General features: G+C 47.8%; 1 protein-coding gene across 4 annotated transcripts in view; it reads left to right on the top strand.

Moving 5' to 3' along the window:
• Positions 1-2619: 2619 nt before the first annotated feature.
• Positions 2620-19816, top strand: part of LOC141133567 (dnaJ homolog subfamily C member 3-like) — a 30338-nt gene continuing 13141 nt past the window's right edge. Inside the window, exons 1-8 of one of the 4 annotated variants that reach the window (XM_073623029.1) lie at positions 2620-2765; positions 7364-7489; positions 9273-9383; positions 11604-11728; positions 12146-12220; positions 13056-13199; positions 15667-15848; positions 17884-18003. In XM_073623029.1, the coding sequence (XP_073479130.1) occupies positions 7408-7489; positions 9273-9383; positions 11604-11728; positions 12146-12220; positions 13056-13199; positions 15667-15848; positions 17884-18003 (839 nt within the window). In that variant the 5' untranslated portion in view covers positions 2620-2765; positions 7364-7407. Of the gene's footprint in view, positions 2766-7363; positions 7490-9269; positions 9384-11603; positions 11729-12145; positions 12221-13055; positions 13200-15666; positions 15849-17883; positions 18004-19816 lie in introns of all 4 variants that reach the window. The other 3 variants (XM_073623027.1, XM_073623031.1, XM_073623028.1) reach the window with 3 other exon arrangements.

The raw sequence follows: 19816 nt of genomic DNA, 5'->3' as shown, positions 1-19816 counted from the left end.
TGATGGAGGGGATGTTATACAGGGTCCCACTACACGGCGGTTGATGAGGTTCAGGTTTGCGATAAATCCCAGAAAAAAGTTGCAGTTTCACCAACAGACATAAGGAACCACCTAGAGGGCAGTGCAGAGCCCTTTTTTCCCCATGGTCAGCTGATCACAGGAGCCAATCGTCGGGATGAATGGGTAACTCCACCCCCTTTTCCATAGAAGAGGAGCTCCCCATGTGGTCAGTGGAGGGGAGGGATCTAGTAGGCAGAGCTGGGACAGTGCCCGCCCCCTATGGATCAGCTGACCCCCTCCTCCTGGGAGGGTGGATGAAGCCGAAAAGGGAGTGGGATGTAAGGGGAAATCTCCCATTCTGCCTACCCTGATATGCTGAGGATCTCCTTTTACTTCCTGTTGTGTCACCAGGACAGAAAATGAAGGGAAATCTGGCAATGGAGACACCAGTTCTGTCTACCCCGTCTTTCTGAAGATCTCCATTTGTTTCTCGTTGTGTCACCAGTACAAAGAACAAGGGGGAAATCTGCCAGTGGGGACACCGGGGTCTGTCTGACCTGATTTTCTGAAGATTTATTTTTGCTTCCTTTTGTGACACCAGGACAGGAAAAAAAGGGAAAATCTGCCAATGGGGACACCAGTTCCCTCTAACCCGATTTCATTTTACTTCCTGTTCTATCACCTGGTCAGGAAATGAAGGTAAATTTGCCAATGGGGACACCGGGGTCTGTCTAACCCGATTTTCTGAAGATTTCTTTTTTCTTCCTGTTGTGTCACCAGGACAGGAAATGAGGGGAAATCTTCAAATGGGAACAGGTGTTCTGGTGACAACTGGGGAAGGATTACCCTTCACTTTGTAGAGATTTCCCCCAACTTCTGCCAGTGGGGACACCGGTTCTGTCTGCCCTGATTTTCTGAAGGGTTTTTTACTTCCTGTTGTGTCACCGGGACAAATAATGAGGGGAAATCTGCCAATGAGGACAACGGTTCTGTCTAACTTGATTTTCTGAAAAATTTCCTTTTACTTCCTGTTGTGTCACCAGGACAGGAAATGAGGGGAGATCTGCTAATGGGGACACCGGGTCTGTTCACCCTGATTTTCTGAAGGATTTTTTTTTACTTCCTGTTGTGTCACCGGGACAGGAAATGAGGGGAAATCTGGCAATGGGGACACCGGGTCTGTCTAACCTGATTTTCTGCAGATTTCTTTTTACTTCCTGTTGTGTCACCAGGAAGAGAAATTAGGGGGAAATCTTCAAATGGGAACAGGTGTATTCCGGTGACAACTGGGGAGGAATTCTCTTTCACTTTGTAGTGATTTCCTCCCACTTCTGCCAATGGGGACACCGGTTCTGTCCACCCTTATTTTCTGAATTTTTTTTTACTTCCTGTTGTGTCACCAGGACAGGAAATGAGGGGAAATCTGGCAATGGGGACACTGGGTCTGCCTACCCCGATTTTCTGCAGATTTCTTTTTTACTTCCTGTTGTGTCACTAGGACAGGAAACAGGGTGAACTCTGCCAACGGGGACACCAGCTCTGCCTACCCTGATTTGCTGAAGATTTATTTTACTTCCTGTTGTGTCACCGGGACAAGAAATAAGGGGAAATCTGGCAATAGGGACACTGGTTCTGGCTACCCTAATGTCCAAAGATTTCTTTTTTACTTCCTGTTGTGTCACCAGCGCAGGAAATGAAGGTAAATCTGCCAATGGGGACACCGGGTCCGTCCACCCTGATTTTCTGCAGATTTCTTTTTACTTCCTGTTGTGTCACCAGGACAGGAAATGAGGGGAAATCTTCAAATGGGAACAGGTGTTCTGGTGAAAACTGGGGAAGAATTCCCTTTCACTTTGTAGAGATTTCCTCCCACTTCTGCCAATGGGGACACCGGTTCTGCCTACCCTGATTTTGCGAAGATTTATTTTACTTCCTGTTGTGTCACCAGGACAGGAAATGAGGGGAAATCTGCCAATGGGAACCCCGGTTCCGTCTTCCCTGATTTTCTGAAGATTTATTTTACTTCCTGTTGTGTCACCGGGATAGGAAATGAGGTGAAATATGTAGTACCTCACTCTGTGCTCCAGGGGGCGCCCTCCTCCCTTCTCACACAGTCATTCCGCCACAGGAGTGCAGGAATGTACCCCACTCCCTGTCCAGCCAATCACGGCCACAAACAGAAGCCCTTCTACGCGCAGCAACCAATAAGCGCGAGGGGAAGGCGGGACTTTCTCCGGTGACTGACGGGGAGGTGGGCGCGCCGTAGCTAATGAGACTAGTCTCGATGAGCCGCGAAAGGCTGGACGTGAACAAGAGGCGGGGCCTAGCTCAGTGATTGGCAGCCGGAGGACTCGCAGCCAATGAGAGGCCACGAGGTGATGAGAATCTGCTGTGTGAGTGACAGCAACACATTTCCGAGCCGCTCGACAGCCAATAAGAGCTGGGCAGGTGTCGCGCCTGCCAACCAATGAAAAGTGAAGACGAAGGGTCGGTTTGTCCAATCAGAAGCCTCCCACAGCGTCGCTAGGATACCTGGATGAAGACAGTGAAAATTGAAAGGAGGGTGCGACGGCATGTCAACACGGCTTCTGACACCTGGCCAATCAGGGGAGCCCACGATGTGGTAGCCTGACTTTTGATTGGCCAGGGAGTCCGGAAGCCTTGAGTTGGTTGGCGGGTGTGTAAAATGTGACATCCGGAAGCGGAAGTGGTGCGGGAGCTGTAGGTACAGAGGATGTACAGTGCAGAGTGACAGAGGAGAGCAGGTAATGTGTGTGTGTGTGACCCTCTCCCCTACCCCCTTGTCTGTGGTCATGTGACTGTATGTCTGTGTAGGTGTACCAGGGTACAGGTCACCATGGGGATGGAATGGAGAATAGTTCTCAGTATGGAAGGAGGTGTACTGGTGATACTTCACACTGGGGTGTCTGTGGTCAGTGACTATATGATCCCAGGCATTCAGTTTTGGTGGCCCCGTGCCCCCCGGCATTCAGTTTTGGTGGCCCCGTGCCCCCCGGCATTCAGTTTTGGTGGCCCCGTGCCCCCCGGCATTCAGTTTTGGTGGCCCCGTGCCCCCCGGCATTCAGTTTTGGTGGCCCCGTGCCCCCCGGCATTCAGTTTTGGTGGCCCCGTGCCCCCCGGCATTCAGTTTTGGTGGCCCCGTGCCCCCCGGCATTCAGTTTTGGTGGCCCCGTGCCCCCCGTCATTCAGTTTTGGTGGCCCCGTGCCCCCCGTCATTCAGTTTTGGTGGCCCCGTGCCCCCCGGCATTCAGTTTTGGTGGCCCCGTGCCCCCCGGCATTCAGTTTTGGTGGCCCCGTGCCCCCCGGCATTCAGTTTTGGTGGCCCTGTGCCCCCCGGCATTCAGTTTTGGTGGCCCCGTGCCCCCCGGCATTCAGTTTTGGTGGCCCCGTGCCCCCCGGCATTCAGTTTTGGTGGCCCCGTGCCCCCCGGCATTCAGTTTTGGTGGCCCCGTGCCCCCCGGCATTCAGTTTTGGTGGCCCCGTGCCCCCCGGCATTCAGTTTTGGTGGCCCCGTGCCCCCCGGCATTCAGTTTTGGTGGCCCCGTGCCCCCCGTCATTCAGTTTTGGTGGCCCCGTGCCCCCCGTCATTCAGTTTTGGTGGCCCCGTGCCCCCCGGCATTCAGTTTTGGTGGCCCCGTGCCCCCCGGCATTCAGTTTTGGTGGCCCTGTGCCCCCCGGCATTCAGTTTTGGTGGCCCTGTGCCCCCCGGCATTCAGTTTTGGTGGCCCCGTGCCCCCCGGCATTCAGTTTTGGTGGCCCCGTGTCCCCCGGCATTCAGTTTTGGTGTCCCCGTGCCCCCCGTCATTCAGTTTTGGTGGCCCCGTGCCCCCGTCATTCAGTTTTGGTGGCCCCGTGCCCCCCGGCATTTAGTTTTGGTGGCCCCGTGTCCCCCGGCATTCAGTTTTGGTGGCCCTGTGCCCCCCGGCATTCAGTTTTGGTGGCCCTGTGCCCCCCGGCATTCAGTTTTGGTGGCCCTGTGCCCCCCGGCATTCAGTTTTGGTGGCCCTGTGCCCCCCGGCATTCAGTTTTGGTGGCCCTGTGCCCCCCGGCATTCAGTTTTGGTGGCCCTGTGCCCCCCGGCATTCAGTTTTGGTGGCCCTGTGCCCCCCGGCATTCAGTTTTGGTGGCCCCGTGCCCCCCGGCATTCAGTTTTGGTGGCCCCGTGCCCCCCGGCATTCAGTTTTGGTGGCCCCGTGCCCCCCGGCATTCAGTTTTGGTGGCCCCGTGCCCCCCGTCATTCAGTTTTGGTGGCCCCGTGCCCCCCGTCATTCAGTTTTGGTGGCCCCGTGCCCCCCGGCATTCAGTTTTGGTGGCCCCGTGCCCCCCGGCATTCAGTTTTGGTGGCCCCGTGCCCCCCGGCATTCAGTTTTGGTGGCCCTGTGCCCCCCGGCATTCAGTTTTGGTGGCCCCGTGCCCCCCGGCATTCAGTTTTGGTGGCCCCGTGCCCCCCGGCATTCAGTTTTGGTGGCCCCGTGCCCCCCGGCATTCAGTTTTGGTGGCCCCGTGCCCCCCGGCATTCAGTTTTGGTGGCCCCGTGCCCCCCGGCATTCAGTTTTGGTGGCCCCGTGCCCCCCGGCATTCAGTTTTGGTGGCCCCGTGCCCCCCGGCATTCAGTTTTGGTGGCCCCGTGCCCCCCGTCATTCAGTTTTGGTGGCCCCGTGCCCCCCGGCATTCAGTTTTGGTGGCCCCGTGCCCCCCGGCATTCAGTTTTGGTGGCCCTGTGCCCCCCGGCATTCAGTTTTGGTGGCCCTGTGCCCCCCGGCATTCAGTTTTGGTGGCCCCGTGCCCCCCGGCATTCAGTTTTGGTGGCCCCGTGTCCCCCGGCATTCAGTTTTGGTGTCCCCGTGCCCCCCGTCATTCAGTTTTGGTGGCCCCGTGCCCCCGTCATTCAGTTTTGGTGGCCCCGTGCCCCCCGGCATTTAGTTTTGGTGGCCCCGTGTCCCCCGGCATTCAGTTTTGGTGGCCCTGTGCCCCCCGGCATTCAGTTTTGGTGGCCCTGTGCCCCCCGGCATTCAGTTTTGGTGGCCCTGTGCCCCCCGGCATTCAGTTTTGGTGGCCCTGTGCCCCCCGGCATTCAGTTTTGGTGGCCCTGTGCCCCCCGGCATTCAGTTTTGGTGGCCCTGTGCCCCCCGGCATTCAGTTTTGGTGGCCCTGTGCCCCCCGGCATTCAGTTTTGGTGGCCCTGTGCCCCCCGGCATTCAGTTTTGGTGGCCCCCGTGCCCCCCGGCATTCAGTTTTGGTGGCCGTCTGCCTGGTCTCCTAGTTTTGCGGACCCTGTGAAGCCCTGTCCTGGTCAAAGACATCCATGATGATGCCCAGTTGTAGTGACCCCCATGCCCCCAGTTGTCTAGGTTTAGTTACGGTGTCTCGGTTTCTAGTTTTTGTGACCCCCGTAGACCAGATGTATGGAAACAAAATTCACAGAGGTCCGCTCAGTCTCTCCGCCCTCTACTTTCTTCCAGCAGAGGGCCGAGAGACTCATATTTGTACAATGACCCAGATCTTTCATATCACAGCCCCCCCACCACCCGTACATTACACTTTTCCCTTTATATCAGTGTCCTCAGTCCCCCCTGTACAGCACCCACCCCCCCTTTATATCACAGACTCCCCTTTACACCACAATGCCAACTTTTAAATCGCAGCACCCTCTTCACATTACAGCCCTTCTTTACATTTCAGTGCCCACGTTACATCAAAGTCCCCCGTTTACACCACAGACCCCCCTTTACAATACAGTGTCTCCTTTACTCCTCAGCCCCCCTAACATTACAGCCCCCTCCAGTCCTTACATCACAGATCTTCCCCCTTTACGTCAGTGTCCTCAGCCTCCACATCACAGCCCCGTCCCACCTTACATCCCAGTCCCTTTCACAGCCACCCTATTCTTATTTCACAGTCCCCTTTTAACCCCCCCCCTCCTTGCATTCCAGTCAATTCCAGTCCCCTTCACAGCCCCCCACCCCCCTCCTTGCATTCCACTCCCCTTCACAGACCCCTTTCCTTGTATCCTAGTCCCCTTCAAACCCCCCATTCATTGCATTGCAGTCCCCTTTACAGATGAGTGACAGAAGTTCCGTGCTTAGGAAATGAATAAAACGGGACTGCTGCCCCCCTTATAAGTGAAAATCACCGAGGTGAAATCCAAGCTGTAAAATGGTTCTAAACAGGGGAATTGGCGCTGTCCAACTATGTATGTATGAGTGATGATTCTTCCAAAGATTAAAAAACAAAGTGTTGGCTTATAAACAAATGTGTCATAAATATCAAGAAAATATTGATGTGCAAATAGAAATACTAAATTATGAATGAATCACCTGTGAAGTGAAATAGAAAGAAAGTGCAAAGTGCTCTAAAGCGCATATAAAATCGCATATACAGAAAATGTATTTCATAGATATCTATATCTTAAAGGTGATCCCTAAATATAAAAGTGCTTGGGGAACCAAATCCAATAAAATTAGTGTAAAAGAAAATAAATTGATTGATCAAATCAATTTATTTTTTTGTGTTTATACACATTTGAAGTGTTTTGCATTGATTGCCTTTATTGTAACTGTGTTTGCACACAGACAGGGGTTCTCCTACACACTTTTAATTTTTTAACCTTTTCAGGTTTTCACTCTGTATGTGTTTCAGTAATTGTCTATGCGGATCATCAAAAATATTTCTTTTACACTAATTTTATTGGATTTGGTTCCCCAAGCACTTTTATATATAGGGATCACCTTTAAGATATAGATATCTATGAAATACATTTTCTGTATATGCAATTTTATATGTGCTTTAGAGCACTTTGCACTTTCTTTCTATTTCACTTCACAGGTGATTCATTCATAATTTAGTATTTCTATTTGCACATCAATATTTTCTTGATATTTATGACACATTTGTTTATGAGTCCCCTTTACAGCCCCCTTTCCTTGTATCCTGGTCCACTTCACCCCACCTTCCTTGCTTAGCAGTCCCCTTCAAAGCTCCTCCCCTCCCCCTCTCTCCTCTTCCCCCCCCTCTTCCCCCCCTCTTCCCCCCCTCTTCCCCCCCTCTTCCCCCCCCTCTTCCCCCCCTCTTCCCCCCCCTCCTCCCCCCCTCTTCCCCCCCCTCTTCCCCCTTCCCCCCTCTTCCCCCTCCTCCTCCCCCCCCTCTTCCCCCCTCCCCCCCCCTGTCCTTCCCTTCCCTCCCTCTCCCTTCCCTCCCTCTCCCTTCCCTCCCTCTCCCTTCTCTCCTTCTCCCTTCTCTCCTTCTCCATTTTTCTCTCTCTCCCTCCCTCTCCATCTTAGTCCCCCCCCCCCCCCCTCCATCATTTTATTTATTTTTCCACCCCCCCCCCCCCCTCTATTAGCAGGAAGAGGACCGTGTCATCCCAGACCAGACTGCCCAGCCGGCATGGAGAGAGATCGGCGCGGTATTAGCGGAGTCCTGTCCTCGCTCTCCCTCCTCTGTGTCATCCTGGACCTACAGCTGGATGGTGAGACTGTCATTAATAAGGACACTAGTGACCAGAAGTAAAAAAGTGTGAAATGGGGCAGCAGGATTTTCATGGTACCGTCTGACGAATTTTAACAAATTAGATGGTATTAAAAACAAAAAGTTTATTACAAACATTATACATGTTAAAACAATCTATAGATTTAGGATTACATAAAAATACAGGAGAATAGAAAGTTCCTACACCCCCCCCCCCCCCACCAGGGGAGCCACCCCTGATTGAGAAGCTGCTCCAGAAAAAGTGTAAGTGTGGGCCGTCAGGCTCTCAACACGTTTCGTGGTTGCCCGCTTCTTCAGGAGATTAAAAGAGGAAAATATGCTAACGTGCAAATGAAGACACATTTCATACATATGGTTACATAGCAGATGCATAAAGTATACTTTGTACATATATTTGTATATATTGCTTAAACAGGATGATATGAGAAAAGAAACTCACCCCTGAGTCGACTAACCGCCAAACGCAGCTACAAAGGGCGTCGCAGGAGAAGAGCATAGGAGCATACCGGTACCAGGGTCTTTAAATCTCAATCTCTCTCTCTCTCTCCCTCTCGCTCTTTCTCTCTCTTTAAAGGCCCTGGTACCTGTATGCTCGCCCATGATTTTCTCCTGTGATGCCCTTTGCAGCTGCGTTTGGCTGTTAGTCGACTCAGGGGTGAGTTTCTTTTCTCATATCATCCTGTTTAAGCAATATATTCAAATATATGTACAAAGTATAGTTTATGCATCTGCTATGCAAACATATATATGATTATTCATGTGTCTTCTTTTGCATTTTAGTGCCTTCTTTAATCTCCTGAAGAAGTGGGCAACCAAGAAACGTCTTGAGAGCCTGACGGCCCACACTTGCATTACATCTTGAGCAGCTTCTCAATCAGAGGTGACTCCCCTGGTGGGGGGTGTAGGAACCCTCTAGAGGGATTCCAACTTTCTATTCTCCTGTATTTTTATATAATCCTATATCTATGGATTGTTTTAACACGTATAATGTTTGTAATAAAATTTTTTGTTTCTAATACCATCTAATTTGTCAATGTCGTCAGACGGTACCATGAAAATCCCGCTGCCCCGTTTCACTCCAATTTTCTACCATGTTTTGGGATGAGGGTACCTGTATATTATACTGATTCTTATCTTTACCCACAGAGCAGTCTTTTTCAATGTATGAAATGTAATGTATGACCATCAGATAGAAAAAATTTCCCTTTTACAAATGTGTAAATCAGTTATGAAGCGGACCTGTGCTGCTTTGGTTAACCTTAAAGTGGTTGTAAACCTCAGACATGAAATAAGAACAAAGCATACCCCTCTATAGTGAGTTCTTGTCTAAATCCAGAGCATTGAGTGTCATTTATGTCTGCTGCCTCCTTCCTCTGCTATCAGGGTTCATGCCGATCGGTAGTTCTAGATGCTGCGGTTTTCATTCAAATGCGTACTGCTATGTTTGAATAGAAAACTAAGCGTTTGACAAGAAAAGGATGCATTGACCTGCTTTGCCTGGAGTTCAAACGTAGCTTAATAGGACATTCTGCATCCGAAGAAACACAGTGCAGTGCAAAGTAGGACAAACGCAGCCTCTGAACCACCACATGTACAGCTCAGTTAAAGCCAATCCTTCTTTTATAGATACATTTTTTTTTTCTCATCTACATTTAACATGTGTTCAAAAGGTGTTGTGTGTGGGTTGAATTCACTCCAATTGTAAACTTTCTGGGTGTTGTCCTGTAACCATGGGTCTCTGACGCATGTTATTTACCCAGCAGGAGCACTGGCGGCCAGCCAGGCTGAAATAGAAAACCACCTGGAGATGGGCCGCAAGCTCCTGGCTGCTGGACAACTGGCCGAAGCGCTGTCTCATTATCACTCCGCTGTGGGTGAGTATAATACTGTGTTCACAGAGTTAAAGAGACCCTGCTAAATCCATCATTTGGATAAGTACTCACAAGTTTGCTTATAGTTTACAATTCTGTTCGGATTCCCTTTTAATAAACATGCATAAAACCCTTAACAGGTGTAGGATGTTCTTCATGTTCAGTACTACTTCCCCCAATAGCCATAGAGGATATAAATCCACTTTGTGAGCACCAGATGCTTTTACAAACCCAGATATCACCTTGTAAAAGCAGCCATGGCATCATCACTGTGCTGTACATAGCCTGTGCAGAGAGCAAAGATGGGTGAGGGGCCCGGCAGCTCCAACCACTACAGGAGGGGGCGGAGACAAGACCAGTCACCCTGCACAAGGAGAGGGACCGGTCTTTATTACTGGAGGGGGTGGAGACAAGACCAGTCACCCTGCACAAGGAGAGGGACAGGTCTTTATTACAGGAGGGGGCGGAGACAAGACCAGTCACCCTGCACAAGGAGAGGGACCGGTCTTTATTACTGGAGGGGGTGGAGACAAGACCAGTCACCCTGCACAAGGAGAGGGACGGGTCTTTATTACAGGAGGGGGCGGAGACAAGACCAGTCACCCTGCACAAGGAGAGGGACTGGTCTTTATTACAGGAGGGGGCAGAGACCAGACCAGTCACCCTGAACAAGGAGAGGGACTGGCCTTTATTACAGGAGGGGGCAGAGACGAGACCAGTCACACTGCACATGGGGAGGGACCGGTCTTTATTACTGGAGGGGGCGGATACAAGACCAGTCACCCTGCACAAGGAGAGGGACAGATCTTTATCACTGGAGGGGGGGGGAGACAAGACCAGTCACCCTGCACAAGGAGAGGGACAGGTCTTTATTACAGGAGAGGGCAGGGACAAGACCAGTCACCCTGCACAAGGAGAGGGACTGGTCTTTATTACAGGAGAGGGCAGGGACAAGACCAGTCACCCTGCACAAGGAGAGGGACAGGTCTTTATTACAGGAGGGGGCGGAGACAAGACCAGTCACCCTGAACAAGGAGAGGGACAGGTCTTTATTACGGGAGGGGTCGGAGACCAGACCAGTCACCCTGCACAAAGAGAGGGACAGGTCTTTATTACAGGAGGGGGCGGAGACAAGACCAGTCACCCTAAACAAGAAGAGGGACAGGTGTTCTGTCAAAATAGCCAATTCATCGAGATCTCCAATCGCGTCACTTCTGGTTACTGTACACCATCAGTAATTGGAGATTTCGACGAGTAGCTGTTTTGACACAGTGGCTAACGAGGAAAAAGTTGTCACTGCCTCGGAGGTGGCTATTTTGTTGGTTAGTATCGGAGTGGACTAACCATGTCCGCTCATAATATCGTGTTGTGGTTGTGGTGTTGCATCAAAACGGGAAGTTGTCGAAATCTCTAATTACTGACGGTTTACAGTAACAGGAAGTGACGTTATTGGAGATCTCGATGAATTGGCTATTTTGACAGAACACCGGGGGGGCGGAGACAAGACCAGTCACCCCGCACAAGGATGGAGCAACAGTGAGCGGTCTTTATTATCGGAAGCTCCTGCACAGAGGGAAAGTCTCACACTGAATTGCTGCACACATCTGAAAGAAATACACAAAGCACACCAAACTTGAAGGAAGAATACTTAACATATGTATTTATACAATATTTACTTATGTGGAGTTCAGCTTTAAAGTGTGTGTGTGTGTGTTCACCTTTTCACACCATCGATATGCAATTAGCGGACCTCCAGCTGTTGCAGAACTACAAGTTCCATGAGGCATAGCAAGACTCTGACAGCCACAAGCATGACACCCAGAGGCATGATGGGATTTTAGTTTTGCAACAGTTGGAGGTCTTTTCTCAAACAGGGTTCCTCCAGAGGTTGCTTGGGGTTCCTTGAGAAATTTCTGCCTCTCAGATAGGTTCCTACTGACACCATTGATCTTCTTCTTTTTTTCCCCAGTGACCACAAGCGTAAGGAGCATTCTTCTCAGTCACTGTCATGCTGGTCTCCTTGAGACTGGAAAGGTTATTTCTAGGGTTCCTCAGTGTTATAAAGGTTCAGAAGGACTGGTGTAGGGTATTAGTTCACCTTTTCGTCTTTTTTTGTGAAAAGGAGAACTTACACTTTAAAAGCAAGATTACAGATGTGATTACACTGTAGAAAACAGTAGTCAGGCCCCACTCACTGCTCACTGTAATGCCTTTATTTTGCAGATGGAGACCCCAAAAATTACCTGACGTATTATAAGCGCGCCACCGTCTACCTGGCGATGGGAAAATTCAAATCTGCTCTTCCAGATCTTAGCAAAGCCATCGAGCTGAAACCAGACTTCCTGGCCGTAAGTTACTGAATCTAGTCACTGCCATGGGAGGGTTATAATGTGTACATGCATTGGAGATCAGGTTTGCTCCTGATGTACCAGTCTGCCCAGTGTTACCTGTGGGTCACCTTTCAAAGACCATTAAATTGGGGCTCCATCCACAACCTTTTTTGGGAGGAAATGTTTTTTCTTGCTGGCCTTGATGTCAGCGGGGAGACCTCTTCTGTTCCCAGTATGTCTGTGACAGCTTGGTCTCCACTGGGATGTCCTCCTCCTTCTTTTTGGAGCATGTTTTTCAGGTCTGCCAATGAAGTGTTTGGTTGGAGTCCTACCTGGAAAGATCAATTATATCTAAAGGACACTGTGTGCGGCATAAACAAGGAGTTCCAGCAAACTTTGGAGTGTTTCTTATATCTTCATGTTTATTATCTCCAGGCCAGACTCCAGAGAGGAAACATCCTTCTGAAGCAAGGGGACACGCAGGATGCCGAGGAGGATTTCCGGGCTGTGGTGAGTCTGCACTGGTATTGTAGTATGGATAAGACTGGTCTCTGTGATCTCATGAATGTAAGGTGTCGGTGATGTCCCTGGTCTCTAGTGATTGGACAGACTGTGTTCTCATGAATAAGAAGTGTTGGTGATGTCACTGGTCTCTAGTGATTGGACGGGCTGTGTTCTCATGAATATGAAGTGTCAGTGATGTCACTGGTCTCTAGTGATTGGACGGGCTTTATTCTCATGAATATGAAGTGTCGGTGATGTCACTGGTCTCTAGTGATTGGACGGGCTTTATTCTCATGAATATGAAGTGTCGGTGATGTCACTGGTCTCTAGTGATTGGACGGGCTGTGTTCTCATGAATATGAAGTGTCGGTGATGTCACTGGTCTCTAGTGATTGGACGGGCTTTATTCTCATGAATATGAAGTGTCGGTGATGTCACTGGTCTCTAGTGATTGGACGGGCTTTATTCTCATGAATATGAAGTGTCGGTGATGTCACTGGTCTCTAGTGATTGGACGGACAGTGTTCTCATGAATATGAAGTGTCAGTGATGTCATGGATTGGTTACTGTTGACATTTTTTGTTCATATCTTCAGTCGTATGTGAATTTTCACAAAGATACTTAAAATGTTTGACTTTTTCTGTGTTGTGTGTTTTTTTTTTTTTTTTTTTTTTTTTTTTTTTTTTTTCCGTGAGCTTTGTTTTGAAAACACCTTACGGGTATGAAATTAATTTTCTTCTGGCATGCAGAGTTCAGGAAGCATCAATAATTTCACTCTTCCGAACAATGTTCTATCTTAATCTTTAGTTTTAAAATTTATTTTTCTTTCCTTTCCAAACAGTTGCTCAGCAGCCCAACCAATGAGGAGGCAAAGAACCAGCTGGATCGAGTGAGAGAAGTGGAGGAGAGGCACGAGGAGGCGTGGGCAGCGTACGACAGAGAGGATTATGGGGAAGCAATCAGCTTGCTAGAGAAAGTGATTGAGGTATTGAGTGGACAGCATCTGTTACTCGTACTCCTTCTGCAGTCTCCTAATTTACTTTAAAAAAAAAAAAAAGGAAGATCATGTTGGGACTTTGAGGCGATGGCTAATAATAGACCATTGTCTCCATCCCTGTTGGTTGTAAAATGGAGGGAATAGAAGGGAGAGGAGAGAAGAAAAAAGAATGGGGCTGGAAATGACATGGAAGAGAAGGTAATGTTAGGACTATAAATGAGACGACGACTGGTAATATAAACCATAGTCTCCATCCCTGTTACTTGTAAGAAGGGGGGAGGGGGAATAGGGGGGGGGGGGAAGGAAGGGATTGTGGACTTTGCATGAAACACCCCACCGGAATATAATGAATCAATTATGAACTAAAATGGCATTTATTGCATACACTTGAGCACACTAGGCAATGGAAATTCATCACGTTAAATAACATACAAAATATAAAAACATGATTGGTAAGTCACATAATGAATCGCATACTAATGGGATAATGGTAACTATAATAATTACATAATATGCATCAATGTGCCCAAATTGCTGCCGTATAATAAAATAGACCCAATTATCTACATACATGATAATATAGAGCCATGGTATTAAAAAATTGATTCATAATTCTCAAAGGTAAAAATCACATATTGGAAATGGATGAGACCTCGTGAGCTGCCAAAAAACTATAAACTACCGTGAATTAAAAACTGAAAAAGCTGCCTACACTTCCCACACTTCCCCCACAATATGAAAAAACAAATGTATATAAATGTGCCGCGCTACTCCTAACCAACAATCAATACAACCTAAACTGTAAAGAAATCTGGATGATTTGTGTAACATAAAACAGTGAATTGCAAAATAATCCAATCATAATGTAAAGTGCTCCTGCTCCGTGAATCACACACAGTCCATAATGAGATAAATATAATCAACACAGTCCATATAAAGTGATAAGGTGTCTTCATGCAATGTGCACTCCTCCCCCTTCAGTTGTACCCTCACCTTAAGGGCTTAGAAAATAAGCCAAAAGATGTTTTCAGCAGATATCCTGGACCATCCTTCTATCTCCCATAAGTATACTGGAATACTATCACACTATTGTATGCCTCTATTATTCTTCCTATGTGACATATGCGAGGAGGCTTATTGGAAGTGACCAGGAGAAAACTGGTATCCCCTTAAAGCTGGGCTATTATCAGGAGCAGGAGGTGACCAGGGAGAAGTACCAGCATACAGCAGCCAGTATACTTATAGGAGATAGAAGGATGGTCCAGGATATCTGCTGAAAACATCTTTTGGCTTATTTTCTAAGCCCTTAAGGTGAGGGTACAACTGAAGGGGGAGGAGTGCACATTGCATGAAGACACCTTATCACTTTATATGGACTGTGTTGATTATATTTACTGTATATCATTATGGACTGTGTGTGATTCACGGAGCAGGAGCACTTTACATTATGATTGGATTATTTTGCAATTCACTGTTTTATGTTACACAAATCATCCAGATTTCTTTACAGTTTAGGTTGTATTGATTGTTGGTTAGGAGTAGCGCGGCACATTTATATACAAAAATCACCTATTGACCCCGCATCTCTCCATAAAGAAGACCTGTCATGCACCATTCCTATTACAAGGGATGTTTACATTCCTTGTAATAGGAATAAAGGTGATCAATTTTTTTTTTTTTTTTTTAAGGGAAAGTGTAAAAAAAAAAAAAAAAAATTGTAAATAAAATAAACAAAAAAAAAAAAAAGCTTGCACGCACAAGTGAACGCATACGTAGGTCGCGCCCGCATATGTAAATGACGTTCAAACCACACATGTGTGATATCACCACGATCGTTAGAGCGAGAGCAATCATTCTAGCACTAGACCACCTCTGTAACTCTGACTATGTAACCTGTAGAAAAATTTCAAGCGTCGCCTCTGGAGATTTTTAAGTACCGAAGTTTGGCGCCATACCATGAGTGTGCGCAATTTTAAAGTGACATGTGAGGGTAACATCTTCTGTTACATTATACAAAAAAATTGGGCTAACTTTACTGTGTGGTTTTGTGTGTTTTTCGTAAAAAAAAAAAAAAAAAAAAAAAAAAAAAAATGTTTTTTCTCCAAAAAACGTGTTTGAAAATTACTGTGCAAATATCGTGTGACATAAAAAGTTGCAATGACCGCCAATTTATTCCCTAGGGTGTCTGCTAAAAAAAATATATATAATGTTTGAGGGTTCTGAGTAATTTTCTAGCAAAAAAAATGATGACTATTAGATGTAGGAGAGAAGTGCTGGAATTTGCACGGTATGGAAGTGGTTAAATCAGAGTCAATGGCTTGGTATTTTGGACAGCTATTTTATCTAAGAGAAATTCCCAAAACATGGCCTGTTGGGGGGGTACTTGAGGACTGAGGCTGAGAACCACTGCTCTAATCTACTACCTTCTGAGTTTTTATCTATCTTGAATTTTTAGTTTTCCCCTTGGGACCCGAGTGTCCGGGAGCTGAGGTCTGAGTGTTACCTTCGAATCGGAGAGCTAAACAAGGCCATCCAGGACCTCAAACCAACAACCAAACTCCGGAACGACAACAGAGCCGCCTTCCTGAAACTGAGCCGCCTCTACTACACAATGGGAGAGCATGAGGAGAGCCTGAGGTGAGGAGGATGTACTACGCCATGGGGGGGGAACATGTGGGAAGGATCTAATATATTGTGAGGGAGCAAATGGAGTCTTACGCAGGCCATAGATCATGCGATTTTCTTTCCTGCAATCCTGAATTGCAAGAAAGAAAAGCGTTCGATTCCTCCACAGTCGGTGTTGATGTGGGATGTGTCCTACAGACATATTATGTTCTTCCAGCAGGGGGGCGTGGGGAGTTGTCCTGGCCAGGAGAGCACAATGATTACTGCTAGTGACTACTGCCAGGGCTGGTGCTACCACTAGGCAAACTAGGCAGCCACCTAGGGCGCACTGCTGCCTAGGGCGCCCGGCCACTGGTGTTCCTACTCTCTTCTCTCTGTAGCAAGCAACTAAGTCTCAGCATCAGCAGGCAGACGCCGCTCCGTTTGCACATAGTGTCAGAGGCGCAGTGGAGGACTGTCTGTGTCCTGACTCCCGAATGAATGGCAGCAAACAAACATTCATTAATGGGCGCTGGCGAGGCTGCATTTGATGGGCGCTGGCGAGGCTGCATTTGATGGGCGCTGGCGAGGCTGCATTTGATGGGCGCTGGCGAGGCTGCATTTGATGGGCGCTGGCGAGGCTGCATTTGATGGGCGCTGGCGAGGCTGCATTTGATGGGCGCTGGCGAGGCTGCATTTGATGGGCGCTGGCGAGGCTGCATTTGATGGGCGCTGGCGAGGCTGCATTTGATGGGCGCTGGCGAGGCTGCATTTGATGGGCGCTGGCGAGGCTGCATTTGACGGGCGCTGGCGAGGCTGCATTTGCTGGGCGCTGGCGAGGCTGCATTTGACGGGCGCTGGTGAGGCTGCATTTGATGGGCACTTTATTAAAAAGGTGGGGTATACATGGGCAGGGCAAAGGGGGTGGAGCAAGAAGGGGCGGCAAAATGAGGTTTCGCCTAGGGTGTCAAAAATCCTTGCACCACCCCTGGCTACAGCTATAGCTAAAAATACAACACGCTGGTTGTACCCAAGTGGGTGGTTGGGTACAATCAGCCTGCCCATAGATGGATCAAATTTCAACCATTCTCAACCGGCAGAGATCCGATGCATCTATGGTCAGTTTTAGGTGAAAAGGATCTAATATATGATGGGGACAACACATGGAGTGTCTAAGGTGAGGAGGATTAAATACACCATAGAGAGGGACACCTAGGGATTATCTAATATATCAGGAGGGGAACACATGGAGGATCAGACATGAGAAAAATGTATTACGCCATGGGGGAACATGTGGGGATGGTCATACTGTGTATATATTGGGATAACACATGGAGGATCTTAGGTGAGGAGGATTTTGTATGCCATGAATGAGGACACCTAGGAATGTTCTTCACCCCAGACTCTTCATATGTTTCCCTATGATATATTAGAAGATTTAATACTCCATAGAAGAACAAGGCAATGGTCTAATATAGCATGGGAGGAATGCATGGAGGGTCCTGGCTACTGTGTGTGAGGAAACACGTGGAGAGTATACTGCTCTGCCTTGTGAACATAAAGGACAATCAGAATGAAGGATCTAATGTACTACATAAAATAGGAGTCTAAATTGAATATGTCAACCACACCACTGGGGAGTGTACAGAAACTGTATGTTAATTGAATGTACCACGTACTACATCATTGCGAAATATAGTGAAAAGTCTGAGGTAAGAGAGCTTTATTCCTCTATGTGGGAGAAAAGGACTAAGCAGTAGAAGATTTATAATACCATGCAGGAGAGTCTGAGTTCAGGGATCTACTCCACCAGAGTAAAAATTCTTATACCATGTGTAAGAACCAGGAGTGTAAGGACCTACTGCACCATAAGAGTGAAGAAAGTAAGAGGTGAGGGAGATCTACTCTACCACAGGAGACTATGAGAAGTATCTGACCTGTGAGAGATCAATTCCATTGCTGTTCTTATGTTATGTGGGGATGTTGGCAGAGAGGGAAGGCCATCTACAAAGTGTTAGTTGCTTGGTGTCTTACTAGAACATTGTGATGTTTGTGTTGCTCTTTTTAGCCAAGTACGAGAGTGTCTGAAGCTGGATCAGGATGACAAAGATTGCTTCTCTCATTATAAACAAGTCAAGAAGCTCTCCAGACAGCTGGAATCAGCCGAAGAACTAATCCGAGACCACAGGTAAGTTTCTGAGCCCTTGCCTTTCTTCCCAACATGAACAGAAACTAGAGGTACCCACCCACGTACGGTGACCATTAGTCAAGCCAGACAGTTACCATTTGCACCAAATAGGCTCTGCAAGCCAACCATCACTCTAGAGCAGCCTTTTTCAACCAGGATTAATCTAGAGCAATGTTTCTGAATCTGGGTGCCACTAACATGAGACCCAGTTTGCCCTGGGTTAGGGATGGATGTGGACTCTTTGATCCAGGCAGGGACTCTGATGTACAAGAAAAAGAACCGCTGCTCCAGGTGTATAAAGATAAGGCTGATGGAAGTATCTTGCAGAGTGCTAGCCCCGGTCCGCCTCCGTGGGAAACTTGGAAAGAAGAAAGAAATGGCTGCACATCCAGAACTTCCGATTGGCCTTTTATCCTGTTTGGTCACGTAGACGCGTTTCACACATACATCTTGTACTTAATCATTAATGATTAGGCACAAGATGTATGTGTGAAATGCGTCTGCGTGACCACAGTTTGGTGTATTTGGTGTTATCTTTGTGAAACAAAATAAAAGGCAATCGGAAGTTCTGGATGTGCATCCATTTCTTTCTTCTTTCCAAGGCACTCTGATGTGGTGGGGGGGAATCAGAGGTGATGGGGACCTCTGATGTGAAGTTGATTGCATCAAGGGGGGGTTGTGTGCATCATCCCAGGTACAGGTTTCCCATTGATAAGTAACATTTCTGTTTTTTACATATTAGACTGGGATACCTCAAGATTTTACATACTTTTAAAGGGTGCCACAACTGAAAAAAGTTGGAGGAACGCTGACCTAGAGGTTGCTAGGGGTTTCTTGAGTAGTAAGCAGAGGTTGACTGACCGCCTGCCTGATGGTGCCCTTTATAGTGTTGGCACCAACCTCTCTTAGCAGAGCCGGAGGCATAGGACCAGTGTAGATTCTGATTTTTGTTTCGCACATAAGTGACCCCCGACACTAAGGAACATGTTTCTTTTCTGTAAGGTGTCATTTTTCTTTTTCTAATAGTTTCATTAGGGTTTTCCACAGGAGTCATTCTTCTTCTGACTACCAATGTATGTAGAACTCTTCCTGGTGCCCCACAATGTATGGAGGGGGCACTACACTGACCACTAGTGTAATGGACATTCTTTCCACTGACCAACAGTCTTAAAGGGGCATTAAAGGGGCCCTTTTCCCTCACGGACCAGCACTGAAGTGTGGCTAATGTACCGTGAGCTGTAGCTATAATCAATTTTGTAGAAAGGGTCCCCTGAGACTTGAAAACTATTATGAGGGTTCCTCTGGGGTTCAAACGATTTGGAAAGACTGCCTCGGAGAACTGCTGGATTTGTTTTCTATTCTTTATTGAATGCATTTATACAGGGCCGACGTATTAATCAGAACTTTATGGAGAAACCTGCACCCCTGTCTCTGACTGTGGGGGATGGGGGGTGTTATCTTGCCATCATGGCTGTGGATTGTGGGAGGAAAGCAGCAAATAGCTGAGGAGAACATACCAACTCCATGCAGATACTGTTTACTCAAAATAAGGCCAGAGTGTTGTATGTCTGTGCTCTCCTTGCTTGGAGCTTGAGCATGCACACTCAGGCAACGCAAGAGTAAATGCCAATTCAAATAGGTGACAGTTGCATGTCCTGATTTAATTGCATGTGTACATTTTAAAGTGGTTGTAAACCTCAGACATAAAATATTAACAAAGCATAACCCTCTATAGCAGGGGACTCAAACTGGCGGCCCTCCAGCTTTTGCCGAACTACAAGTCCCATGAGGCATTGGAAGGCTGACAGTTACA

Source organism: Aquarana catesbeiana, linkage group LG03 (assembly GCF_042186555.1).
Source record: "Aquarana catesbeiana isolate 2022-GZ linkage group LG03, ASM4218655v1, whole genome shotgun sequence".
NCBI classification, from domain to species: Eukaryota; Metazoa; Chordata; class Amphibia; order Anura; family Ranidae; genus Aquarana; species Aquarana catesbeiana.
The sequence above is the reverse complement of the archived record's forward strand: the minus strand, read 5'-3'. Positions and strand labels throughout refer to the sequence as shown.